Source organism: Mustela putorius, unplaced genomic scaffold, assembly GCF_011764305.1.
Source record: "Mustela putorius furo isolate JIRA1106 unplaced genomic scaffold, ASM1176430v1.1 tig00003836_pilon_pilon_pilon, whole genome shotgun sequence".
Lineage (NCBI taxonomy): Eukaryota > Metazoa > Chordata > Mammalia > Carnivora > Mustelidae > Mustela > Mustela putorius.
This window is the reverse complement of record NW_025421989.1, coordinates 176,392-202,860: the sequence shown is the minus strand read 5'-3', so window position 1 is coordinate 202,860 and position 26,469 is coordinate 176,392. Positions and strand designations below refer to the sequence as shown.

At 63.2% G+C, this 26,469-nt stretch overlaps 1 protein-coding gene across 4 annotated transcripts in view; it reads left to right on the top strand.

Annotated features, from left to right (window-relative positions):
* Positions 1 to 319: 319 nt before the first annotated feature.
* PPP2R3B (protein phosphatase 2 regulatory subunit B''beta) overlaps positions 320 to 26,469 on the top strand; it is a 43,854-nt gene continuing 17,704 nt past the window's right edge. Inside the window, exons 1-2 of one of the 4 annotated variants that reach the window (XM_045089237.1) lie at positions 320 to 986; positions 16,523 to 16,708. In XM_045089237.1, coding sequence (XP_044945172.1) covers positions 654 to 986; positions 16,523 to 16,708 — 519 coding nt within the window. In that variant the 5' untranslated portion in view covers positions 320 to 653. Of the gene's footprint in view, positions 987 to 4,878; positions 5,618 to 16,522; positions 16,709 to 26,469 lie in introns of those variants that run through there. The other 3 variants (XM_045089235.1, XM_004768347.3, XM_045089236.1) reach the window with 3 other exon arrangements.

Sequence of the window (26,469 nt, the reverse complement as noted above, 5' to 3'; positions counted from 1 at the left end):
CTGGGACCCCCGGACCCCGGGCTCTAGAGACCCAGACCGCGGTTTGCGACCCCGCCCCCCTAGACGCTGGGACCCCCGGACCCCGGGCTGCAGAGACCCTCCCGGACCCCGCCCCCTAGAGACCCCAGACCGCGGTTTGCGACCCCGCCCCCCTAGACGCTGGGACCCCCGGACCCCGGGCTGCAGAGACCCTCCCGGACCCCCGCCCCCTAGAGACCCCAGACCGCGGTTTGCGACCCCGCCCCCCCTAGACGCTGGGACCCCCGGACCCCGGGCTCTAGAGACCCTCCCAGACCCCGCCCCCTAGAGACCCCAGACCACAGGTTTGCGACCCTGCCCCCCTAGACGCTGGGACCCCCGGACCCCGGGCTCTAGGGCGCCCCCCCACTCTGGACTCCAGGACTCGGGGCTCCAGGCCGCAGGCCCGCGACCTCCGAAACCGGGACTCCCGTCCCGAGACACCGCCCCCCACAGCCTCCCCAAGATGTGGGCTGCGAACCCCGCCTCCCCGGGACCCTAGGACCCCCGGGCCGTGACCCCGCCGGCGGCCCTGGTCGGCTCCGCGGACGTCCAGTCGGGCCAGACCTGGGCTGCGGGCGTCAGGCCCGCGTGCGGGACGAGGGCTCCTCGGGCCGCAGGGCCCCGCCGTGGAGATGCCGCCCGGCAAAGTGCTGCAGCCGGTCCTCAAGATGAAGGTGGACGAGCTGTTCCTGTGCTGGCTCAGCGAGGCGGGCACGCAGGCCATGCTCCGGGACTGCCTGCGGAGGGTCACGATGCCCGCGAGGACCGAGGCCGGCGCTGCGGACCCCGGGCCGCCCGGGCCCCCGCTGGCCGCCGCAGCCCCCGCCTGCAAGCCCGCGCTCTTCGACAGCCTGGGGGCGCCCGGCCCGGCCCCCGCGTCCCAGGCGCTGCCGCTGGGAGCCGCCGCGAGTCCCCGGACCGGTCCTCCCGTGCGACCGACTCGTCGATCTGCAGGGCCGCGAGTCGTAAGTTCCCCGTCTTGTTGCGACCTCGTCCGCGATCCGACCCAGGGCTCGCTGCCGCGGGAGCGCGTCACGTGCGAACAGGCCCGTTGGCAGGGTTCCCCCAAACGGGCGTGTGTGCCGAGCGTTTTGTCAGGGCCAGAGCGGAGGCCGGTCGTCGGGATTGCGGGTTCCGCGGCAGTCTCCCCGTTTGGTTTCAGCGCGGCTTCGGCCCGCTTCCTTCCCGGCTGAGTAAGGGGCCCAGGCCGTACCCCACTTGTTGGTTTTCTCCTTACCTGGTCTGCGGTAGTCACAGTCACGTGGCCGGTGCCGGAAAAAGAGTTTGGCCTCCAGCTCGGGCTGCTGCGTGCCCTCAGAGTCGCCACACGTTGGCTCAGTGTGATGGGACGTGTGGCACCTGTGCATCCCGCGTTCCTGGGCGAACCCCGGCGCTGGCCGCGTTGGCCTTCGGCGGAACGTGATTGTCTTGGGGTGCGTGTTTCCGCTGCAGCTCTCCTCCGCCAGCGACCCCTGTGGTGCGATCACTTACCTGATCGCTTCCCACCGCCGTGGACCAGCCGCCACGGGCAGACCGCCGGCTGTCGCTCCGAGGGCCAGCTCGCTTGGCTCTGTTCCCTGACCCGTGGTTTTCTGGCCCGTGGCAGCGGTCCCGACGACATGTCCCAGAAAGCAAGCCTCCACGGGGTGTGGGAAGTAGGCGCAGCGGTCACGTCTGGCCTGGCCCCTGTCGGGAACCCCACGGGCCGGCTCCTGTACCCTGCAGGGCCCGCGGCCCAGCCCTGGGCTCTGGCTCACTCCCTTTCCCACTGTCGCAGAATCTTAGTGCTGGGGGAGTAGGGCCGGAATCTCCCGTGTCACCGAGGCTGCAGGGTCTGTGAGGGACCAGCGCGCGGACCGGTGACTTCTGTGGGACGGTGCTGTCCCTCCCCGCAGTGGCATCTGCTCTCCCCGGGACGGCCGAGGTCTCCCGCGCTGAGCAGCCGCCTGCATGGCGTACAGGTGTCCACGCTGAGGCCCAGCCCCGCGCGCAGGTGAATTCTTGCATCTTGTGACCCCGTGACCTTGCGTGAAACCTCTTGGGACGGCAGATGTTGGCGGGTCAGCACAGCTCCACGAGGGCGACGGGGATGCCTTGAAAACGACGCATTTCGGAGAGCGGGCCCGTGGCGTGCCCGCATGGAATGAAGTTCCTCCGGTGACCACAGCACAGACAGGTTGTCCTCCCAAGTGGGAGGGAGATTGTGCAGGAAGGGAGTGTGCGACTTGGGGAACGCAGTGACTTTAGTGGGGAGAAGGCCGCGGGCCAGGAAGGGAGGTCTGCAGTGGACATCAGCTGTCCAGTCTCGTGCGCTGGCCGCAGCGGTCTGACCGCAGAAAGCCCGCTGAGGAGCCGGGTCGGTGTGTGCCTGTGGGACTGGGCAGGACGCAGGGCTCCGAGCCGAGGACGCTGTGCCTGCTGGCGGTCAGAGGCCGGAGGTCGGCTGCTGGAGGTGTGCGCAGTGCGGCTGGAGCGGGATCACGATTCTCACCGTCGAGGGGCAGCCGGGAGGCCCCATGGGTGAAGCCTCCAGCTGCGGGTTTCACCTCAGGTCGCGGTCTCAGTGTCGGGACGGCCAGCCCCACCTTGGCCTTCGGTGTGGCCTCTGCCTGCGATGGTCTGCCCCTCCGTCCACCCCTTCTCTTCCCTTGGGGCCCGGCATCTTTTCTCGATGCCCACACGCGGAAGGGCTGCTGCGAGCCGCGAGCCTCTCCTTTCCACCCTGCTCCGTGTGATTTCCAGCTAAGGGAACGAGGAGGCACAGGGCCTCCCCACACACCAGGGGTCCGGTTGCCGAGGTACATGCCCCGCCCCGGGGGTGATCTCCACACACGCATGACATGAAGCTTGTGTCAGATGTGTTACATGCAACGGGCCCTTGGAACATCTTCCATCTCCGTGAGGCCAGGCTGAGGGCTGGACTGCAGGGCCCGTAATCCCAACCACCGAAAACCCTAAACGTGCTTCTAAGGAAGTTCTCCAAGGGAATCAGATTTGGTGGGCATGCCCTGTCCCTGCCACAGATTTGGTGGGCATGCCCTGTCCCTGCCACAGTCCCTGCACGGACTGTGACCCCAGAGATGACGCCTGGGGAAGCAGGGTCCCAGGCGGCCCGGGGACCAGACTTTCAAATGCAGGGCATGGCCTCCGGAGCCCCTTCCTACCTGCACCCCAGGGGTCAGTATCCCAGTCACCTCGTCCAGCGGCTAGTTCACACTCTCCCGGTCCCCCTTCCTCCTTCCGTCACAGGGGTCCATACCCCTGTAGCCTGCCACGTCGACCGACCCTCGCAGCGCCTCTGAGAGGAAGGCGACTGGCTGTGCACGTGCATGAGAACGTAACAACACCAGTGATCTTAGTGGCCCCCGCGTGTCGGAGCACCTTCTGCTCATGGCTGCGAGAGGAGCTGCGTGTTAACTGGGGACTTCACGCAGCGCTGCCAGGGCTGTAGGAGATGGCATGCCCTCACCTACCGTCAGCACCGGGAAACGCAGCGCTGGCTGTGAAGTCCGATGTTCGTCAGATGCTGAGGGCACTTCTGGTCAAACAGGCTTTTTTTTTCTTTCAGCTTGTCTTTGGCCACCGTGATGCGTGTGTTCAAACGTTTGCCCTGTTTTTACAGTTAGGTTATGTTTTTATGATTGAGTTGTAAAAAGTCTTTATATGTAATCCGCGGGCACGTGCTTTCAAGGTAGATGTTTCACAAGAGGTAGGGGTGCGGAGAGGCTCCATGAAGATGTAGGGGTGTACGGGGCTCCGTCATGAGGAGGTAGGGTGCACAGAGCTATGTCACGAGGTAGGGGTACTCAGGGCCACGGCACGAGGATGTGATGCTCCGGGCTGTGCGGGTGCATTCAGCGTGGGCTGTGCGGGTGTGCTCGCCGCAGGCTGGGTGGGTGTCTTCCCTCGGGGCTGTGCGGGCATCCGCTCTCTGGGCTGTCCTTGCTCGGCTGTTCTGGTGCCCTTACTACCGAGAGCAGAACTTCACGCTCCAGTGACGGGTGCATCTACAAGTCTTTTCTTGGGCTGGTGGATGGGGATGGATCCCTCTTTGCCCACTGTCTTCACGGCCCTGAGTCGTGCGAGTGGTGGCTTCATGTTGGGGTGATGTCTGGCCAATGGGGTTCTGCTCTGCTTTGCTGCTGTGTATGCTAATGTCTATGTCGCTTCTGGGATAAGCGTCCTGAAAGCATCTTGGGCTCACAAGGCAGGACTTTTGTGCCTAGGCTTTGTGCCAGCCACACCCAAGGTGGGCACAGGTGGGGTCTGCTTGCTCAGGACGTCTTTCCTTTGCGGTGGGAAGGGGGGGAGGCGTGGGAGGGTTAGCTCATCCTCATTCAAGCCCCGAGCCCACTGCGTGGAGCCGCCCCGAGTGCTCTGCAGGACCGGTCACTACAGTCCGGTCTGCGTGACCCGTAGGGCACTTAACGCACGGCGTCTGCAGAGCCTGGTGCTCTGCTCCTCGGCCTTCCTTACCTGTCCTCTGTGACATCCTGCGTTGTCTACGTTGTATCCTGTGTTGTTACTTTCTGTGGTTAGTTACTCTCCCGGGTACACAGCTGACGTTACATTGTATCTCACGCACCTGACCAGTGACGTTACCTTGTTGCTTACGTTCTGTGTAAGCTGCCTTACCCCATCTAAGTTATATGCCCTGTTCTCTACCTTGTGCAGAATGGCAGGAAAACTCTGAAACCCCGAATACTCCCCCACTCCCTCTTGTGACAAGAAAGCATTGGAGGACTCTGTGTGCTTCATTGTGTCTCTTCTGTGCCGGGAGGGCGGCTGGTGCTCGCAGAGCCCTTTGTTTTTGGCACGGTTTCAGGGAGGAAGCAGCTGCTTTGGCTGCATCTGGGCTCGTGGGGACCAGCAGGGATCTGGCGAGAGCTCCGTGACAGGTTCTCTTGTGTCCTGGACAGACTTCCCTTCTGTGCAGAGCGCCTCCTCTCGTCCCTCCCCGCCTCTGCTAACTGACTAGCAGGCAGTTGCTCGGATCACTTCAGTTCTCTGGAGCACGCCTCTGTCCCCCACCGGCAGAACTAGAGGCGCTGTCCCCAGATGTCTCCTTGCAGACCTGTTTACGCGCTTGTCCCTCTGGACTGAGCCACAAGACGGGGTCACTGAGCGGGGAGCTGTGTCCGGGACTCCCATCGGCAGCTCAGCCAGAACAGCTCCGGCCGGAGCAGCTCCCTCCTGCACAGCCAGGGGCCGGCGGGGAGGAGCGGCCGCCTCCCCCACCCTGCAGCCATGTGCCCTCCTCAGCCTGTGGAATGCAAGCGGCCCAGGGCCGGCCCCCAGAGCGCCTGGCCGGCCACGCATGGAGCGCGCTGAGCCCGGCCACCCAGACTGTCCTGCCGGGCACAGCCGCCACCCCGAGCCTGCCGGCCCCGGCTCAGCCCAGCCCCGAGAGTCAGAGCGCGAGCGCAGTGCCTGGCCTGGCCCCCGGCGGCCCATGCGAGGCGACATGCGGCTCCGGGACCTGTCCCTGCGCCAGGACCCTGACCTGAGGCAGGAGCTGGCCTCCCTGGCCCGCGGCTGTGACTTTGTGCTGCCGTCTCGCTTTAAGAAGAGGCTCAAGGCCTTCCAGCAGGTCCAGGTGGGGCAGGTGTGCTGTGTGCGTCTTGTGTGGTGCTCACCTGAGCTGCCTGCTGAGGCCTGGACTGGGGCGGGGGCTGCTGGTACTCCCAGGTCACCCCCCCTGCGCGTCACCTCCCGAATGGATGGGGGCGTGGTGGTACTCCCAGGGTCCCCCCCACCGTGTGTATCACCCTCCTGAACGGGTGGAGGGCTGCTGGTACTTCCCGGGTCCCCCTGTATGTGTCACCCCCCTGGGATGGATGAGAGGCTGCTGGTATTTCCAGGGTCCCCCTATGCACATCACCCCCCCGAATGGATGGGGGGGCTGCTGGTACTCCCGGGGTCCCCCCATAGACGTCCCTCCTGGAACAGACTGGGGGGCTCCTGGTACTTCTGGGGTCCCCTGTACACCTCACCCCCCCCATGGGGTGATGGATGGGGGGGCTGCTGGTGCTCCCAGGGTCCCCCCTCCGTGTGCATCCCTCCTGGAACAGACTGGGGGCTGCTGGTACTCCCAGGGTCTCCCCCATGTGCCCCCCAGAACAGCTGTGTCGTGGCTCTGGAGAGCCAGGTGTCCCGTGTGGAGTGTTAGGGAAAGCCTTCCGAAGGAAGCCGCAGCTTCCCTCCCTGGGGTTCCAGTGGCAGAACCGCACGCAGTCAGGAAGCAGGAGTGTGGCGGCCGGCGATGCGGCGGTTCTCCCCAGCACGGAGCAGACCGGGTTTAGCATCTGCTGGTGGTTCAGCCTTAGTCACAAACACTGGGGGCTTGTGCCCTCGTGTGGAGCAGGAAGCTTTCCCCACGCCCGTGGATGCGGCCGGGTTCCCTGCCCTCGCGGTCGTGGTCTGAGACGTGCTGTGTGGAGGGACGCGCAGACCGCAGCCGCGACCGGGGACGCCTGGGTGGCTTTCAGTAACGGACGGGCTTGTGTGTGAACTTTGCTGTGATTCTCATGATTCGGGGACGTCAAACCTGGCTTTATGTCTCTGTGTATCTTGTCAGGGGTTTAAGGGGACTCGTAATTGAAAAGGCCTGAGACTTCCCGTGAGCTCCCCAGTCATTCTGTAACTTGAGGTTTCCGTGCGACCTCTCACGCTCTGCCTGCCGCCGTGTGGTGCCTGGGTGCCTGGTGCCCCGGTGCCGGGGGAGACAGGGCCGGGGACAGGATGGGGGCATGGGAGACTGGATGGGGGACAGAATGGGGGAGTGATGCAGACGGGGGAGACAAGACCGGGGACTGGATGGGGACAGGGGAGACAGGACAGGGGATCGGATGGGGGTGCTGGACGCGGGGGCCAGGACCGCAGGGCTGGAGGCGGGACCTGCACTCACTGGCTGGCTCCCTACGTGCCTTGCATCTGGGTCACTGACACTTGCCACATGAAACGCTTGCGTTGTCCCTGGTAGTGAGGAGTTAGCACCCTGGTACTGCGTAAGGACAGAAAAATCACACGGAATCAAACAGGGCTGTTTTGGGGGTGAGAAAAAGACCTGCTTTTGCTGATTCTGTACCTGGAGTTTCTTTTGGATCCCACGTTAGTGTTCACACACCTTCTGAGTGTGTGTCTGGCTGTGTCTTCCAGCTTTGGACATTCTGTGCTCAGGTGGTTTGTGCAGACGTTTGTTCCTTGTTTCTGAGGCACGTGTGTTTGGGGTCTGTGAGACGGTGGAACTGGAATCAGCCACGGCTGAAGTCCTCTCACCCGGCAGGAAGATGGATGTTGGGTGGTTTCTCTGAGGTGGTTCCGTAGGGTGTTGGTGGGATTGGCAGATGCTCCGAAAGTCATGGTGACTTGCCCTCAGTGGGCCTGTCTCCTGGCAGAACCGGTTCTGGAGAGTCTGATTGTTTTAGGATGACCCCGTTTCACCAGCACCGCTGTTGGGGAGAGAAATTCTATGAATTCCTTCAGCGGGGAAAGTGTTTCATGTTATAGGAGATGTACTTCAGCGGTGTTCTGCGGGCGTGAGCGTGTGTCTGGGGTCATGTGAGCGTGTGTCTGGGGTCACTGAGTGTTCTCTAAGGTGTGGGGGGTGGATCAGATGGGGCTCCTCGTAGGGGAGCGTTGCGGGAGGAGGGGTTGCTCCGTCTTATTCAGCCCAGGGCATCTAAGTGTGGATCTGGACAGGGCCCTGGGCAGGTCAGCACAGGTCGGTGGTGGCCTGGGGCCATGAGCGTGGTGGGGACCCTGATGACTAGGAGGGAGATGGGGGGTCCTATATGGTGACTGGAGGGGACGGGAGGCTGGGGGAGGGGTGGAGGACATGGGGTTGGGGAAGGTGGGGGATGGGGGTGTGGGAGCAGGTGGAGGGTGGGGGAAGGGAAGGCGAGCCGGGGAGAGAGACTGGGAGAGACCGGCGAGGCCCGGTGGGGGTGGGGGTGGGGGTGAGGGAGATGCAGGGACTCATGCGCAGCTGGAGGATGGGGAAGGGGGAAATGAGAGTCGGGAGCGATGGGGCCGTGGGGGTGGGGACGAGACATGACATCGGGGAGAGATGGGGAATGGGGTGTGGGGAGGGGGAGGGTTGGAGCCACACGGCACACGGGGATGGGGGAGGGGTGGGCAGATGAGGAGGGGGATGGGGCAGGGGGAGGGGACATGACGCTGGGGAAGGGTGGGGTGGAGACCCTCTGGGGTTGGAGGGGCGGATGGTGTAGAATGTGCCTCGCGGGTGGCTCCCCGCCTAGCCGCGCGTGTCCCCTGTACTCAGGCTCAGAGGAGGGGTGGACGGCTGCGGGTCCGCGGGCCACGGGCTCCCTGTGCTGCTTACTGCACGGACACTGCCGCCTGCCGCCTGCCTGCCCTCCTGGGGACTCCCGGGCCTTGCACACACGCCGAGTGGCAGAGGGACTCCCGGAAGCTCGGCTGCGCTGTCCCTGAGTCGGGGACCCCACCTGGCCCAGCACGGCTGCTCTGCTGCCTGCCCCCGTCTCAGCGGGGACCCTAGCCTCCCCACTCCCCTGGTGCCGAATCTCTCTCCCCTCACTCCAGTGTGGTACACTCGAGGGTGCCCCGGGCCCCCTGTCCTGTGCTGTGTCACGGCCCTGGTCCTGGACCGCCCATCCTGTCCAGCCTCTCTGCGGGGTCCTCTGCGCGGACGGACAGGCCCTCAGAATGGTCGTGTGTGGACCGCAGTGACGCCATCTCCAGGTGACTCTGCTGGGCCATGAGCTGACCTCTTCTGGAGACCTCAGGCCGTGCCGGACACCGAGCAGGGCCTTAGTCTAAAGGGGATCACAGGGCGAGGGAGGGGTCGCACCCTCGACGCTCACTCTCAGGGTCCCAGGAGGTTGCTGTGACCCCACCCCATGTCTGTGAGGCTGTGGACACGGTGTCCTTCATGGTCCTCGCTGGCCAGCATGCAGTGGTGGCACGGCGTCCTCCACGTTTCCAGCCCTGTCTTCTAGGCTTTGTGGAGACCAGACCGTCTGCGCCCATTCTGCCTGTGGGCACGCAGCTGAACGGATGTCCTGGGAGCTGGTGGGCATTGGACACAGGCCTCGTCCTAACGCACTGCCTGGCCAGCTGCGCCTGGCTCCGTGTCCTCGGAGTTTGCCGTCCGGCCCCCTGCGCACCTGACACGTGGACACCCAGAACCTTCTGATGTGGAAAGGGCGTCTGCACGAGCCTGCATGGGCAGCGGTCATTTTGACATTTCGCCTCCTCTGTGTTAAACTCCGACCCCGGGACTCCTGTGTGCGTCCAGTATGTCCTCTGCGGGTCTCAGTAGTGAGCCTCTGCCATGTGGCGGGAAGTGGTCCGTGGAAGCCGAGTTCGCGGCCTGCAGGGCCCTCCTCTCCTGGCCACGGCGTCTCAGTGCGTGCAGACTCAGTCCCGTGGCCTGCAGGGCCCTCCTCTCCTGGCCACGGCGTCTCAGTGCGTGCAGACTCAGTCCCGTGGCCTGCGGGGTCCTCCTCTCCTGGCCATAAGTGCGTGCAGGCTCCCTGGGAATTCCCCACCAGGCTCCCCGGTCCTGTTCCAGGCAGCACCACGCATCTGTGTCTCAGGTCAGGGCCAGCCCTGGGGTCCTGTGAGCTGAGCCACCCGTGCCCGGGGCGCCTCTGCCTGGCCTGCTTTTGTCCTGACTCCTGGCTTTTACTGTGTGTCTTGTGCCGGTGCTCTGGGTGAGGGTCACTTTCGACGTCCCAGATAAGGGCTGGGACCTGTGACTGTGACTGTGACCCCCGAGCCCAGTGCTCAGAGGAGGCACGCCAGCAGAGACCCAGCCTGGATTGCTTCTGCGGGCACCCACCCCGGGAGGCAGCAGTGGCTTCGGCAGGACCTTGTGTCCAGCCCCATGTGGACATGATGGCCCCACTGTGCATGTGCTGGGCGGCCGGTGGCGTCCTCTTGCTTTGTGGCCTTATGAGGAGTCCGTGCTCTCTCCAGAAATAGCTCTCCGTGGGGAGGTGTCATCTTTATCAGGGAGCTCTGGGCTGCATGCCGCCCAAGGCGTGCACTCGCCGTGCGTCCAGGAGGACTGAAGGCGCGGTGCCCGGGAAGCGGGGTGTCCAGCCTCGACTCTGAGCCCCGAGCCCCGCGGGGAGTTCCCGCACACTCGCGCGTGTCTTTGTTGCTTTCGCGTTCATAACGGATATCGGCCGCATCTCCTGGAGGTCAGGGAACGGCCCCTGCGTTTCCTGCGGAATCTGCTGAGTTCTGCTCTGCGGACCGGGAGGTGGCCGGCTCCCAGCGGCGCCCCGTGTGCCGGACAGGAATGCGCGTCCTGCAGCTGTGCTGGGGCCACGGGCTATTTATGTCCGGGAGATTAAACCCGTAAATCTTCCGTGTCCACACCAGGCTGTTTTGTGTCTCATTGTGCGGTACACTTGTCATCCGCGCCTGGGGGGGTGTCCAGCCTCCTTCCTTGCGGCATGTCAGTCTGTCCCCAGCAGCGTTTCTGCCCTGGGGGCTAAGCCTGCAGGCTCCGGCCCAGGTCTGGGTGCCGGGGCTCCCTGGGCCGTCCAGTTCCTGGGGCTTCCGTGTCACGCACGGTGCGGATCTGCACGTCGTCACTGGGCCGTGTAGACCACCCTGCAGCCACACACGACCCTGGAGAGGGCCACTGCGGGCCCGTATGTCCACAGTTTAAAAACTTTTCGGTGTGTGCTACATGCGTGTCCCACAGAGACCTACGGTCTTCTTTTTCCCGTGGGCGTCTGCTCTGTGACCGGAGCATTTAACCTACGTGCACCGTAGCAGTGCCTGTGCGCGGAGTTACGTAGTGTGTCTCCTGCTCTCGTACGATTGCCGAGCACCCTTCTCGACATTCACACTGGACGTGTCACCTGCTCACCTTTGTCACAGTCTTCACCGTCGAACTCCCGGAGACGCCGCGGTTCATCCCGGCTTCATGCTCTGCTGTCCACAGCGCTGTTGAAGAGAAGCCAAGCTCCATGCTGGTTCCCGGTGTCAGCGGAAGTGCTCCTTGTACCCCCGCCCACGCCCCAGCACACCACTGCCCTGGCGGAGCTTTCTCTCTGCTCACTCAGAACTTGCACGTGGGTGAGCTTTGCTCCAGCATCACATCCCCTGCGTCTCCGTGAACCTGTGTGTGCAGAGACGGCGTGTCCGCGAACTTGTGCATGAGCACAGACACTCTGCGTGTCTGCAAACTCGTACATGAGGATGGACACTGCGTGTCCGGGAACCCACGCGCTTGAACAGAGACACTGTGTATCCGCCAAGCCACGCGTGCAGACAGACACCCCACGTGTCCGCAAACCCGTGTGTGCTGACGGAGACCCCGCGAGTCCGCCAACCCGTGTGCAGGGGTTTGAAGGATCAAGACCTGCGAGTCCGCGATCCAGGGTCTGCCGACAGCTCCCTTCTCAGTGTGTTTTGTGTTTGTTCTGGTCGCAGGGACCACCTCCCAGCGGCTGACCTCCCCGCGGGCAGAGCCGCAGATTACACAGCCCTGCCCCGGGGCCGCCCTGGCTGGTGCGGTGTCGCCTCTCCAGAACGTGCCCGCTGATTCCTTGCTGCACTGAAGAGGACCCCATTGGGCTGTGTTTCATCCCGGCTGTTTTGGAGGATGTGCTGGCAGTGTCTGGTGTCCGGCGGTTTCATTCCCCTGTATCTGTGCAGGATTCCCTTTACCGGTGCTGTGTGGGGAGCTCTGGGAGCCCAGGACGCAGGGTGCGCCCCCGCACGCCCCCCACACCTCCCCCGGGTGGCCTCCTGACCTCGGCCTTTTGTCCCCACCACTTCCCCACACCTGTGCTCAGCTGTGCTCCGTCCACCCCGCCATCCCCCAGATGCGTGGTCTGGAAACCTCTTCTTGCCGTGCTACGGGGTCTGTGTTCCACGGACTCACCCTTCTATCTTCAAGCTTCCTGCCTCTGTGATCTGAGCCAGGGGGAGCGCGTGGGTCCTGAGTCTGGTCACGCCGGCACCTCAAGCCTTGGTGGGTTCGGTCCCGCTCTGTCCCTCCTGGCACCTTGTTTGCGTGTGGACGTGGGACTGTGGACTGGGAGTTGCTCCTCTTCCGTGGGACTTGGGGCAGTGTCGTGGGTCCTGACATGGTGGTTTCCCGGAGCAGATATTCCTCCTTTTCAGGCTGCACCAGTCTGGTGCGCCAGGACGGTTTGGCTAGAGGGTTTTGGGGTTATCCAGACTGATACAGGCCGGCTACGTGCAAGCACCCAGGGGAGGGTCCCACGGGACCAGCCAGCAGGGACCTCGGCTTCTCACAGAAATCAGCCGCAAGCCAGGGCAAGCGACAGCAGACTTTCCTGAACGGCACGGCTGTCGGAGAAGAACAGACCATGTCTGGGAGGCTCGGGAGGCAGAAAACAGTCTCTTCCTCGCTCAGGGTTAGGGGTTTAGGGTCCGAGCTCCAGCAGCGGTCCAGGGTAGCGTCCGATGCGCATCACTGTTGGGCGAGCGATGTGTGTCGCTCGTGAATCATCAGAGGTGGGGGCGTTGCTGCGGCCGCGGCCAAGGGTCGTTCTGGCTCAGGTCCTGCAGCATCGTGACGCGGCTCTTCTGGGGCGTTGTCAGGAGTCGGGAGCCCAGGACAGAACCCAGAGAGCGAGTCCCTGTCTTGCCGCCCCCTTGAACAGGGAACAGAGCCACTTTGTATCCTCAGAGACAAAATACGGGATTTGAGGACATGGCGCCTTGCAGAAAAGGGTCAGATCCGGAGCCGGACGGAGCCCCTGGAGCTTCCCCGCTCGGGGATGCTGTGAACGTGGTGTGGTGCCGAGGGACAGTCTGCCGTGGCCCGGAGTTCTTAGGGCACGTTCTGCCCGTGGCCCCCGCTGCCAGATGCAGTAACCCATGTGAAGTTTTCATTCCTCGGGGTCAGGCGTCGGTGGGCATTTATTTCTGGCTCATTCTTCTCATGGGAGGCGCAGCTCTGTGGGACCTCCGCTCGGGGGACAGCCCCGTTCCAGGATGCTGGATTTTGTGTGCAGACCCCTGAGCTCCTCGGCCGGGCCGTGAAGAGGGGGACGTTTCAGCCGCACGACGCCACTGGCTTCACCGGGTTCCCTTCGGGGTGTCTGTGGTCCGAGGGTGTCTTCCTTTCCTGGTGGGGCGGGCCATGGGTGCTCTTAAATGTCTGTCAGCTCCTCTGTGGGAGGCTCGGAGGGACTCTGCGCAGAAGGGCCAGTCTGGGCACCTGGGATCGGACCCTGCACGAAGAGGGAGCTCACCAGAACCTCAGCGGCCGGGCTAGACTCCTGAGGTTCCTACGCCGCGGTGGCGTCCGGCCTCGCGCTGTGGGGAGGGCAGACCTGTGCTCGCGGGCGGCTCGGCTCTCGGGTCCCTACCGTCCCAGGAGACAGGCAGGCTCCGGGTCTGGAAGGACTCGGGTGACACAGCCAACGCCGTGTCGTGTGGCCGGTGTTGTTGAGGTCGGCAGCTGCCCGGAACAAAGGGAAGGTCGTGGTGCCCGTGGGAAACCCGCCGTGGACGTGCGCTCGGGCAGCCCCTACTGCTGGGGGCCTGCTCTGTGCAGACCTGGGGGCAGCCTCGCTCCCTCCCGTTGGGGGCACCGACAGACCGGAGCCTGGGGAGCCCTGCGGACGCTGCGGGAGAGGCCGCAGGTCGGACGCAGGAAGGGCAGGTGCGCAGGGTTCTGCTGGGAGTGTCGGTGCTCCGTGCTGCGGGGGGAACGGATGGGGGCGGGCTCTTCTCTGCTCAGGGTGACCTCTTCACCGCCCGCGACCCCTCCGAGGAGCCGTGACCCCTCCGAGGAGGAGCGTCGGCATGGGGGTGGGTGGATTTTGTGGCCGGTGGGATCCGAGTGGGTCTTTGGTGAAGCGCGTGAGGGACTGTGGTGGCGTCCGGGGTCGTGCGTGCAAAGGCCCTGAGGCAGGCAGTGACGGGTGTGTGCCACAGCCGGTGACACCTGCCCCTCCCCGGGTGCAGGGGTGCCGTGGTTCTCCCGCCGTCTGAGCAGGAACCCTCCTCCCACGCCAGGGTCTTGGAAGGGGAGGGTGGCGACCGCGGACGGAAGGCTTCCCGCCGATGGGGGATGGGGAGACGGGGCCGCGGAGGACCTGGGTTTGCACAGCACAGTTGCTCGCTCCCTCCTCCCCCTCCTCTCTCCTCCGGAGACTCCCGCCCGCCTCCTCCCTCCCTCCTCCCTCTGTCCCGTTCCCTCCTCCCCTGCCTCACCCCCCGGCACTGAGCTCCCCCTGGTTTGCATCTCTCCGTGCACTGCTGCGTCCACTAGCTCTCCATATGCAGGTCGGAGGTCGGCGGCCCTGGAAGCTGGACACGGGCGTGTCTGACTCTGTCGGCTCCCACGGTGGCTGCACAGGGGACACGTCGGGGTGGGGGGCGGGTTCTGAGCCCTGAGGAGTGAGGGAGTGAGCGGATGACGGGCCTGACGTGTGAGTGAAGACGACACAGGACTGTCCTGACGTGTGACTGAGGAGGTCCAGGTCCGTCCTGACGTGGGACCGAGGACAGCGGGGACCGACCCTCGTGAGTTACTGAGGATAATGGAAGACTGTCTCTGAGGAGTGATCGGGGAGCACAGGGACTGTGTGCTGCGCAGTGACCTGTGAGCACGGGGGCCGTCGTGGACTGTGACCGGGGAGCACGGGGACCGGACTGTGTGCTGGGCCACGACCGGGGAGCAGGGGACCGGACTGTGTGCTGGGCCACAACCGGGGAGCAGGGGACCGGACTGTGTGCTGGGCCACGACCAGGGAGCACGGGGACCGGACTGTGTGCTGGGCCACGACCGGGGAGCAGGGGACCGGACTGTGTGCTGGGCCACGACCCGGGGAGCAGGGGACCGGACTGTGTGCTGGGCCACGACCGGGGAGCAGGGGACCGGACTGTGTGCTGGGCCACGACGGGGAGCAGGGGACCGGGACTGTGTGCTGGGCCACGACCGGGGAGCAGGGGACCCGGACTGTGTGCTGGGCCACGACCGGGGAGCAGGGGACCGGACTGTGTGCTGGGCCACGACCGGGGAGCAGGGGACCGGACTGTGCTGGGGGCCACGACCGGGGAGCAGGGGACCGGACTGTGTGCTGGGCCACGACCGGGGAGCAGGGGACCGGACTGTGTGCTGGGCCACGACCGGGGAGCAGGGGACCGGACTGTGTGCTGGGCCACGACCGGGGAGCAGGGGACCGGACTGTGTGCTGGGCCACGACCGGGGAGCAGGGGACCGGACTGTGTGCTGGGCCACGACCGGGGAGCAGGGGACCGGACTGTGTGGGCTGGGCCACGACCGGGGAGCAGGGGACCGGACTGTGTGCTGGGCCACGACCGGGGAGCAGGGGACCGGACTGTGTGCTGGGCCACGACCGGGGAGCAGGGGGCCACGACCGGGGAGCAGGGGACCGGACTGTGTGCTGGGCCACGACCGGGGAGCAGGGGACCGGACTGTGTGCTGGGCCACGACCGGGGAGCAGGGGACCGGACTGTGTGCTGGGCCACGACCGGGGAGCAGGGGGGGAGCGGACTCTGTGCTGGGCCACGACCGGGGAGCAGGGGACCGGACTCTGTGCTGGGCCACGACCGGGGAGCAGGGGACCGGACTGTGTGCTGGGCCACGACCGGGGAGCAGGGGGCCACGACGGGGGAGCAGGGGACCGGACTGTGTGCTGGGCCACGACCAGGGGACCGGACTGTGTGCTGGGCCAGGGGGAGCAGGGGACTCTGTGTGCTGGGCCACGACCGGGGAGCAGGGGACCGGACTCTGTGCTGGGCCACGACCGGGGAGCAGGGGACCGGACTGTGTGCTGGGCCACGACCGGGGAGCAGGGGACCGGACTCTGTGCTGGGCCACGACCGGGGAGCAGGGGACCGGACTGTGTGCTGGGCCACGACCGGGGAGCAGGGGACCGGACTGTGTGCTGGGCCACGACCGGGGAGCAGGGGACCGGACTGTGTGCTGGGCCACGACCGGGGAGCAGGGGAACCATAAGCTGTGGCTTGTGTGCTGTTGTCTGAGACGAGGACATGGCCGTGGGCCCGGTTCTCTCTGCGAGGCGCCCGCAGGTTGGCGTGGTGGGCGTGTCCCGCTCCACGACGGGTCCCGTGGAAACAGGTGACTCCTGTGTACGCTGCACACGTGAGCTAGGCCGTTCCTGCACGCACTCACGTGCCCGTTAGTGGCCATCCGTCTGGTCCTGACCCCCGGGAGGACTCCGGGCAGGTTCTCCACAAGCATGTGTGCCAGCCCGTCTGTCCATCTGGGCGTCTCCAGTCCCTGTCCTGAGGGGCCACACCCAAGGCAGGACTGGAGGAGGCTCGGCGGCATGGGGCCCACGGTGGGTGTGGCGCCCACTTGTGGGTTGTGTGACCTCCTGCGAGCATCGTCGGCAGTCGTGTGTCCAGATTCGGGTCAGAGGTGCTCGGTGCGATTACTTTCCCCCAGGTCACCCTGCTAACGGCGCGTGAGTGCGAAGACATGGAGGCTTACAGGTTCTCATGCCGGTGCTGTTTTCCACCCTAGGTTCCGACAAAGAAGGAAGAGCCCCTGCCACCCGCCACGAGCCAAAACATTCCCACGTTCTACTTTCCCAGAGGCCGTCCCAAGGACACGGTGAACATCGATGCCGTCATCACCAAGATCGAACGGACCTTCGCGCAGTTTCCCCACGAGAGAGCCACCATGGAGGACATGGGCCGAGTGGCCAAGGTGGGCCCCCACGAGTGTGCGGCTTGGTGCTCTGGTTCCTACTTGCTTCCATTCTGAAGCTCTGGTAGGATTCTCTGGGAACGTCGGTCCTCCATCCTAACAGACGCACATCCCGGGTCACGGTCCGGGTCAGCGAGGGTTAATGCCTGCGTCTTCCAGGGAGCGTCTCCAGAGGCTGAACGCAGGCCTTCCCGTGCACCCACGTGGCTCCGTGCCTGCCCCGGGCGAGGTGCCGTTTCTCTGGAGTGTGTGCACACGCGGCCCAGTCCCTGTGTGCTCTGTGCGGCGTGTGACTCCCAGCTCCGCCGCCATGCTGTGTCCCGCTGCGGTCTCGTCCGGACAGCGTGTCCCTGGGTGTCTGTGTGGATGCGTCCCTGGGCTGTCCGTGCGGGTGCGTGCACGTGGGACGTGGCCGTGCAGTGTCTGTGTGTCGTCCTGCCGGGGTCTCCTCCCCAGCCACTCATGCGTCCCCCCGACGAGTGCTGTGTTCAGGACCCGCCCCTCGGTGCCCACTCCACCGCAGTGTGCTTGCAGGAACGGGGGATCTCGCCCTCCCCAGTCACAGAGCCCAGGTCAGCTCCGCGGCAGCACTGCAGCAGGAGCTCGTGGCCGCACGCGAGGGTTCCTGGTGGCCCAGCCCATCCTGCTCTCCGAGTGGCCGCCAACTGCACCTGGGCGCCTCCTGGGTTGTGACTTGGCCTGTCCGCGGGGCCCATGGTGGTCGCGCTGCAGGAGAAGGCGGTTGTCAGCTCAGCGTGCCGCGTTCCCCAGGGTCTGTGCGTGTCCCTTGTTCCTGTCCTGTGGGGCCAGCGTGCCTCCTGCTTTCTCTTTCCCTATCCCTCTCCCGTGCCCGTGTCTCCTGTGCCCGTGTCTCCCGTGCCCGTGCTCGTCTCGGTGATCTGGAAGCCAGCGCTGTGTGCGTGTGCAGCACGAGAACATTCTCTGTGGCCACTGGGTCGCCTGGTGCATACGCAGTACGGTAATGACGTCCTCTGCGGCCACTGGGTCGCCTGGTGCGTGCACGGTGCGAGAACGTTCTCCTCCAGGGCCGCCGGGTCGTCTGCACGCATCAGGCGCACGCATGGCATGGGAATGTCCTCCTGTCTGGCCGCCGGGGACCCTGCTGGGTGTGCTGCGCGAGAACGTTCTCCTCTTTGGCTGCCGGTAGCCGGTGTGTGCGCCGCGCTGGAACGTTCTCCTCCAGCTGCTACACAGTTTCTTGTTCCTTTTGCTTCCCGTGTCTGGGGTCTGCCTTTCCGTCTGTCCCGCAGCCCCTGAGACAGAGGTCACGCACTGCGGGAGCCGGCCTTCGAGAGGTCACGCGCTGCGGGAGCCGGCCTTCTAGAGCACAGCGCTCAGTGGTGTTCGCGTCCTCACAGAGCCGTGCGGTCGTCCCCGGGCTTTGCTATAGGACACAGTCTTCCCTCCGAGACGGTTGCCTGCCTCCCTGCGTCCTGGTCCGTAGGAAGCCGCGACCCAGCTTCCCGTCTCTGTGCGTCGGCCCGTGGTGGACATCGCGTACACACGGTTTCCCGGCTGGGACTCCCCGCATGAAGCGCCTTTGCAGAACGTGCTCCCAGGGTGGCACGCATTTGCGTGTCCTTCCTCACGCTGACGTTCGGTATTTACCCAGTCGACCGTTCGTGGGTGTTTCTGTTGTTCCGGCTGCTGTCAACACGCACCCAGGGGTGTCTTGTGCACACGTGACCTTTCTCTTGGGTGCGCAGCCAGGACCGGTCGTGCGGGGTCACGCGGAATGCTGTGCAGCTGCTTGTGGGACCACGAACCGTCTCCAAACACCCGCACCGTGTCCGTGCCCACCGGCCGTGAGAGAGGTGGCGCCGTGTCCCCTTCTCGGATGAGAGACGCTGACCCTGGTGCACGGGCACCGGTGTCTCCTTCTGCGGTTGATGTGTGGTTTCCTTGCCGGCGGACGATCGTGCGCGACCCTCCACGTGCTCGTTGGCCGTTGTACGTCTCTGCCCGAGTGTCTGCGCATCTTTGCCCGCGTCTCAGTGGGTTGTCGTGCCGGTGTTGAATTCTAAGAAGGCATTGTGTGTCGTCGACACCAGTCTGTGACCAGATGCTGGTGCGCACTTACTTCCAGCGCTTGGGTCATTGTACACGCTTGGGTGGCATTTAGGATTTCGTTGTGACACGCTTCATTTTCTCTACTTCTGCCTTTGTTTCTTGTGCTTTTGCTGTCCTACTGGAGAAACCTCACCAGACCTAAGGTCACAAAGATGTAGTCTTCCTGTTCCTGCGGGTCGTCTAGTTCCACCTCTCACGCGTATGTCTCGGGTTTGTTTCAAGTTGGCCTTTGTCAGCAGCGACGTTGGGGCACAACTTTGTCTTCTCCGAGTGCAGACCAAGGCGTCCGGCACCATGTCTGCGGGGGACATGGACGGGTCTCCCTCACGGGAAATGAGTTGATCGTGAAATGAGGGTTTATCGCTGGGTTCTCACTCTGCCGCGTAGACCCGTGTTTCCGTTTTTCAGCCAAGACAGTACCGTCTTCATCACTGTTGCTCGGTAGTAAGTTTTCGGACAGGGAAGTGTCGCTCCTCCGACTTTGTTCTTGTTCGGGATGGCCGGGGCTCCCTGGGGCTCCTTGTCAGGCCGTGTGATTTCTAGGGTCAGCTCGTTGGTTTCTCCAGAGAGGCCAGCAGCTCCGCTGGTAAGGGTCATGTTGGTCGGTACCTCAGTTCGCACATCGCTGCCATCTCCATGTTCGGTCTTCTGATCCACGTCCAGAAGCTTCTCTCCCTGTAATCGCACTTTGCCTTTCAGAAGCGCTCTGGGGTTGTAAGTGTGCTTTGCACGCCTTTTGTTGAATGTGTTAGAGCTTTTTATTCTTTCGGGTGGTTTACCAGTGGGATTGTTTCTGAAACTTGATGTTCAGGTTGTTCGTTGCAAGTGTGTAAAAATGCAGTTGACTATTGTGTGTTCCTCTCGTGTCCCGTGTCCTCACGAACTCACGTATGTGTTGTAATGTCGCTTGGTGCATCCGTTAACATTCCATAGACTAGGAACCGACAAGCAGGAATCAGTGCGCTTCTTCCTTCCCGGGGTGTGTGTCTGCTGTTTCCGCCCCACGCCTGCCTGCTCTGGGAGACCTCCCGCGTGGCGCTGGAGAGAAGTGGGAGCGTGGGGTATCCTGAGTCACTGCCTCCCTTGTGGGGAGAGTATCCGCTCCTCCACCACGAAACGTGATGTACCTGTGAGGTTTTCACAGCATCCTTATCAGGCTGAGGACGTTTCTTTCCATCACTCGTGTGCTGAGTGTTTATTTGGAAAGGATGTTGGATTGGTCCCAGCCTTTTCTGCACCTGCGCGGATGGCTTTGGTGTTTCATTCTACGGATACAGTGTATTCTGCGAGCCGGTCGTGCCAGCATTAAACCAACCTTGCATTCCTGGAGCACGTCCCATGTGGCCCAGGGGAACAGTCGTTTTTCTGTGTTCCTGGATTCCGTTTGCCCGGATTTCGTTGATGATTTTTGCTCCATTCATATTCATAAAAAGCACTGATTGCAGTTTTGTGATTCCTTTGTCTGCTTTTGATGTTAGAGTAATACTTGTCTTAGCGCATGAGTTCAGAAATGTTCTCTTCCTTTGTGAATTGGGCTCGTCACGTTTTTTTTAAGTGTTGTTTTATAAATGTGTGAAAACATGCATGGTTCCAAGGCCAAACCCAAAAATCAGATATATTCAGAGAAGTACACAGTCTGTGCCTGTTTCCCCGTGTTCTTTTCCTCTGCCCAGAAGGAATGGTGGTCACGGTTTTGGTTTAGTGTTTTACTGTTTTGTTTTTCAGTACGAGCAAACGTATGGACATAAAGTAGGTTACGAAGTGCACACATAATATGGAAATGTACATACATAACTAATTTCATGCTTTGCTGAGGGAGAACGTAGCACGCCGCCCTACACGTGGGTGTGTTCTCAGCGAACATGGTATCGTGGTGCTCATGCCGTGTCTGTCCAGGCGGTCTTCGCTTTGTACCATAGCATGGACTGTAAACGCTACTGACCACGCAAGCCGAAGCCATGCAGGTCTGTGTTATCCGGGGGAAGTCAAAAGTGTTTGTCAAGACATTAGAAACTTTCCTGTGGTTTCTTATAAATGCATGGGGAAACCAAAATTGGCTGCACTGTCAGTTAAAATGCCAGAAATTCTAAAAGCCGGTGTTGTACTTCTTAGTAAAACCTTAGCAAATGATGCTGGAGTGGGGCTCGTCCCTGTGTCCCTGGTGTACGGTAGCGTGAGCCCCTCTTCTGTGCCTGGCTCTTGTCCTGCTCCTGAGTCTGGCTCACTTCCAACCTCGAACCCTTTGTGCTTTCAACGTTGTGAAATGTCTCAGAGAGTTCTCTTCCATGAAGCTTGTTTGTGGCATCACGTCCTCTGGGACGCGTCTGAGTTTCCCTCACAGCCTCTTCTGTGTCGACCATTGGCTCTCGCTGACTTCCTGTGGCTCCACACGCACGGCTCCTTGCCCTGCGCCAACAGCAGGGTTCCCGCGGTCGGCATTCCTCTGCGGCCGTGTTCCCACGGATCCCGCCCGCGCCCTGTCATGTTTCTTCCAGAACTCGGCCAGCAAAACGGCCCGACCTCCGGCTGCCGCATCTGTTACCTGTGCGAACGTCCGTCCGAGACCGTGGGCTTGCCCAGAGCTGAAACCGCTTGGCCCATTGGCTGGGGAAGAAGCTGGTTTTGGTGGTAAGAAGCAGATTTTCACATTCTCACTGAAGCGTCGAGGAGACCCAGGGTGACCCGGCACGTTATGCAGCCCAGAGAGCGCTTGCAGAGCCAGCTTACTTTCTTGCGGTGGCGTGACTGGTGGGAGCCGGGCACACACAGCCACACGCCGTGCCGTCTGCCTGACCCAGAAACACGCACGGTGCCGGGTCCTTCACAGACTTTCAAAGAACCGATGGGTTTTTTTTACGCTTCCTGCTCATAGCAGATGGACTCAAGGAGCAGCAGTGAGTCCTGCACTCCCTCACGCGTCTGTGCCGCCGGAGTGAAAACACGAACGTGTTAGCGCAGGGACTGGCAGGATTCCCTGTGCTTCGCACAGCCAGGGCTTTGTGGTTAGTGCCCGTCTTCCTGCAGAGGCACAGCACTGAGCTGTGGGGGAGCCGTAGTCTGCATTCACCCTCCCCCACAGAGGGGCCGCGGGCCTGTCGTGGGGACCTGCGGACGGACGCAGAGAGGGGCTGTGGGCCCCTCTGGGGATGCGTGGACACAGGGAAGGGCCGTCGGTCCATCGTGGGAACACAGGGAGGGTCTGCGGGACCCTCCTGGGGACAGTGCACCAAACATCGGACGTGCGCGTCACTTCACGTCCCGTCCCTGTGCCTCGGGGCCGTTGTGTAAGTAGGGTTCGTGGGTGACAGGACACATGCATGTAGGATGCTGTGTCGTGGGCCCAGGTTCCCCTCCGTAAGGGCGGTGCCGTCTCAACACTCGGGGTCAGCGTACGGATACTGGCGGGACTGACGCGTTGTCCGGCCGAGCAGCGTACGTGGTCCCGTGCCTGCCATCGGGCGGTCAGGTGCGCGAGAAGGGGCGTCCTAGGCCCTGTGTGGTTCCCATTTCTGCCGATTTGCTGACACGTCACTGGTGGAATTTCAGCGACGGTGGTTCAGAGCGACGGCTGCACAGTTCCTGCGTGTGTAGCTGTTCCCCCGGCCGCGGTGCCTGGTTCTCCGCGCAGAACGTTGGACTCCTTCCGCGTTTACCTCCCGCGATGTTGGCTCGTTTGGGGCTTTGATTTCTTTAGTAAATTGTCATCAGTTCATGTTCTAAAACGGTTGTTGGAGTAACTTACACACTTATTACTTGAACGTTTTTCCTCTTCTTGTATCGGTTTTAGAACCTGTACCAGATCTGGGTGCGACCCTCGTTTCGGGGTTGTTCACTTCTGCTTCCTGTCTCGTGTGCTCACGGCGGGGATGGATTTACGTGGTTTCTCCGACGAGCCCGGAGGTCGGCGCCGTGGGTTACGGCCCTATGTTCTCGTCTCGATTCCGCCGTCGTGGGTTCCCGTCTTCTCGTTTTTCCCATCCTCTCGTTTCCTCCTGGCTGCCAGTGACCCTCCCCTCCAGGTCTGGCTGTGGACCTAGAGTTTACGCACAGCAGGATTCCCGGGGTTCCGAGTCCAACGTGGTACATTCTGGCCCATGCGTCCCCACGCGCCCCTCATCAGGGCAGGGAGCCCTGTCGCTGCTGCGCAGCGGTCCTCGCGGGGTCCCAGCCCCGCCTTCCTGGCCGTGTCACACACACACGTGGTCTGGGGCTGCGGTTTGGCCTCTGCGGGAAGGTCCCGTGATGGGAACTGTGCCGTGCAGCGTCTTTGGTTTCTGGTCTTTCGCACCGAGTCATTGTGCTGTTCCTCCCCCGCGGCGTCACCGAGTACCGGACGGGGGCCTGTGTGGGCACGCTCCGTGACTCACGTGTTTCCCAGCAGGTGAGCGCTTTGTTGCATCCGTCGCGTTTTGAGGAGAGCTGCTGTGGTGTGTGTGCGTGTGCAAGACTCGTGCGCACGTCTGCCGGTCTCGGGGCCAGCGCGGGGACTGGAAGTGCTGGCGGCTCATTGTGAACGACACCGTGGAGCTGCTCTCGGGCGTGGCTGTCGGTCGCGTCTCCGGCCCGCGGAGCTCGAGGGCAGCCGTTCTCACGTGACCTCCCCAGCGCGCGGTTTCCTCACGTCACACTGAGGCGTCCCCCCACGTGTGTGCGTGCAAGTCACCGCGGCTTCACGGCCCTCGTGCTTTTGTAGAACAGATTTTCACGTCTGTGTTTCGCACGGTCCGTGTTTCTTCCCATTCTGGAGCTTCCTTGAGGTGCAACGGGTCTGCGACCCACAGCCCGTGTTCCCGTGTGGGACCTGAGCTGAGCCGTCTGTGTTCCCCGGAAACTGTGCACACAGTCCACACCACACGCCTTTCCGACCTGCCCCGACGGCCCCCTCCCAGGCCACCCCACGTGTCCTCAGGCTGCCGCCAGACCTCGGTCATTGTGGGGGGGCGGGTCCTCCAGAGTCGTCATGAACAGAATCAGACAGTGGACACTTCTTTATGGCGGCTAAACGTGCATGACATGCCGTCAGCCTCTTAACCCCATGGAAGTAGAATTCAGACACACGGAAGACACGGGCGACTTCACAGGTATTACCAAGCTCCGCTTCCAGAACGTTCTCATCCCCTCAAGAGACCCGATGCCCTCCCCCAGGTCCTGGCGCGCCGTCCGCTTCCTGTGCGCTTGCATTGCTCTGTTCTGCACTGGTCGCGTCCTGGGTCCCTTGTGCAGGCAGCAGGTCTCCGCACTCTGCTGTCTTCACGGCCAAGTAGTACCCATGTGTGTGGGCGGACCCTGTTGTGCCTGTTCCCCCGTGGATGGGCGCCGGGTGGGGTCTGCAGTCCGCGACCTCCACGAACACCCCGTGAACGTGCCGTGTCAGGGTCCGGGAGGGTCCCTGGGTGCGGTGATTCTCCGGGTGCGTGTGAGCACGCGTGGGGTCGTGTGCACGCGTGTGTGTGCGCACACTTGCCGACCCGGGAGTGGCTGTGCCGGGTGACAAGACAGTTCTGTGGTTCTCGGAGGACCTGTACACGTGGCTTCCACAGCCCCGCAGCGTTTCACGCTCCCGCCAGCCGCACGTGCGGGCCTCAGGCCCCACGGCTCTGATGCTGTTTCCCAGCAGCCGCGAGTCTCTGTCCAGGCTGCGGTGAGAAAGTGGCACGGGCTGGGTGGTTCTGTCGCGCACACGCCACGACGGCGGACGTTCTTTCCGACGCTTCTGCAGGCCGGACGTCTGCGGTCAGGGCGCGTGGGTCAGGCCTCTTCCCCGTCCACAGACGGCGTCTGTGTGCGCTGTCCTCACTCGGAGGCCAGGGCTGAGGGCTCCCGGGTCCCTCGTATCAGGGCCCTGGTCCCATTCATCCAGCTCGATCCTGGGCCGTAATAGAGTCCCAGGGGTGCACCTGCTCACACCCCAGCCCTGGGGCTCGACCTCCACGGGGTTATCGGGGACCTGCGCCTGCCGAGCTCGGCACCCTTCGGTGGGAGCAGGGCGGACCTCCCCGTCACACCCGTTTCCCATTGTCCTCACCGCGGACAGTCAGGAGCGTCTTGTCTCGCGTTCCCCTGTGACCCTACGTCTTGGACGACACGTCCGATTGCTCACTCCAGCGTCTCACAAACGGGGTCATTGACGTGTGTTGGGTCACACACCGTTGCAGATGCCGTAGCCACGAGTGCTCGGTCAGATCTGAGCACGGAGACGGTGGACACGTCCTCCCGCTGGGCTGTGCGTCTCCATCCGCAAAGCAGGGTGCGGGCACCGGCCTCCTGCAGACGCCCCCCGCGCGGACGGAAGTCCCGGCCCTCCTCTGTGTGCCGACGGCGCTTTCATCTTCGACGACCACGAACGTGCAGCCCGTTCTCACAAATGTCCCGTTCCCTCCATCACGGGCTTCCGGATGCGGACCACTGAGGTCTGGTTGGGGGTTTACGTCACCATTCGCCAAAGACCGGGGTTCGCCGTCGTGTCTTCTGAGGATTCTCGTCTCCGTGGCCGTCCGGGCGGCTCTCAGGTTGGCTCCGGAAGCGCCCCTCCGCGGTCGGTGTTCCGGAGCGTCCTCTTTGGAATCAGGTTTGACTCTGACTTGGACGTTCTGTAGAATTCCGCAGGGAAGCCGTCTGCGGTTGCGGAGGTGTCTTTCCGGGAAGGGTACGTTCCAGTCCTAACTGATTTCCCTTCGTGGCATCTCATTGTTTTCTAAATTTTTAAAACTTTTTTACACACGTACAATGTGTTACCAGCCGCAGGGCAGCAGGTCTGTGCGTCGCAGGTTGACACACTTCCCAGCACTCACCGCAGCACACGCCCTCCCCGATTCGGTGCGTCACGTACGGGCGGGGCCTGCTCGCAGTTCCTCACGGGGTCGCGACGGCGTGTGTCTCCCACGTGTCCGCCCAGCCCCCGAGGTGCTGAGCCTGTCGGGGAGACATGGGGCGCCCGAGTCCCGCTCTCCGCAGCTGTAGGGAGGCCCCTCCGGCCCGTGGGTCCCCCGTGCGTCTTCTCTCCGGGCTCTTCACCGGCTCGACCACGAAGGGCTCCATTTCTCTGGCCTTTTCCAAGGACCGGCTGCTTGCGTCCGCGATGGTTTTCCTGGTGACGCTCCGTGACGTTGGCTTCCGGCTTTCTCCGGATGACGGCGTGCCTTCGGCCCCCTCGGAATCGTCGTGTTCCGTCCGGTTCCGGCACGAGGCCGCTCTGGCCCACCGTGGTCTTCTGCCGACGAGGCCTGTCATCCGCAACCTTCCCGCGCACGGGCGGGCCGTGCGTTTTCTGGTTCGTTCAGCGTCAGCGAGCTCGCAGCGGCGCGGGTCATTTCTCCTTTGCCCGCTGGGGTGTTTAGGATTCTGTTTCCTGTTCCGAAACTTGCAGCTTCCGTGGATGTCTTTTTCTTACTGATTTCTGGTCGATTTCTGCTGTCGGCAGGGAAATACTCCACGTCTGTCCCGGAAACTGTGCTTGGACGTGAGTCAGGGCCAGGACGGCCTCGGGGGGAGGGTCCTGTCCACGTGCAGACCGAGCCCGGACGCAGCTGTTCTGACGGTGTTGTCCGGTTTGAGTTTCTGCTCTTGTCAGGGTTGGAGCGAGCAGTGCTGAGCTCCCCGGGGGACCGGTTTGCTCCCCGGTTTGTGTCGTGGGGTCCGAGTGTGTCACACTGCAGGCTTTCTGTCCTGTG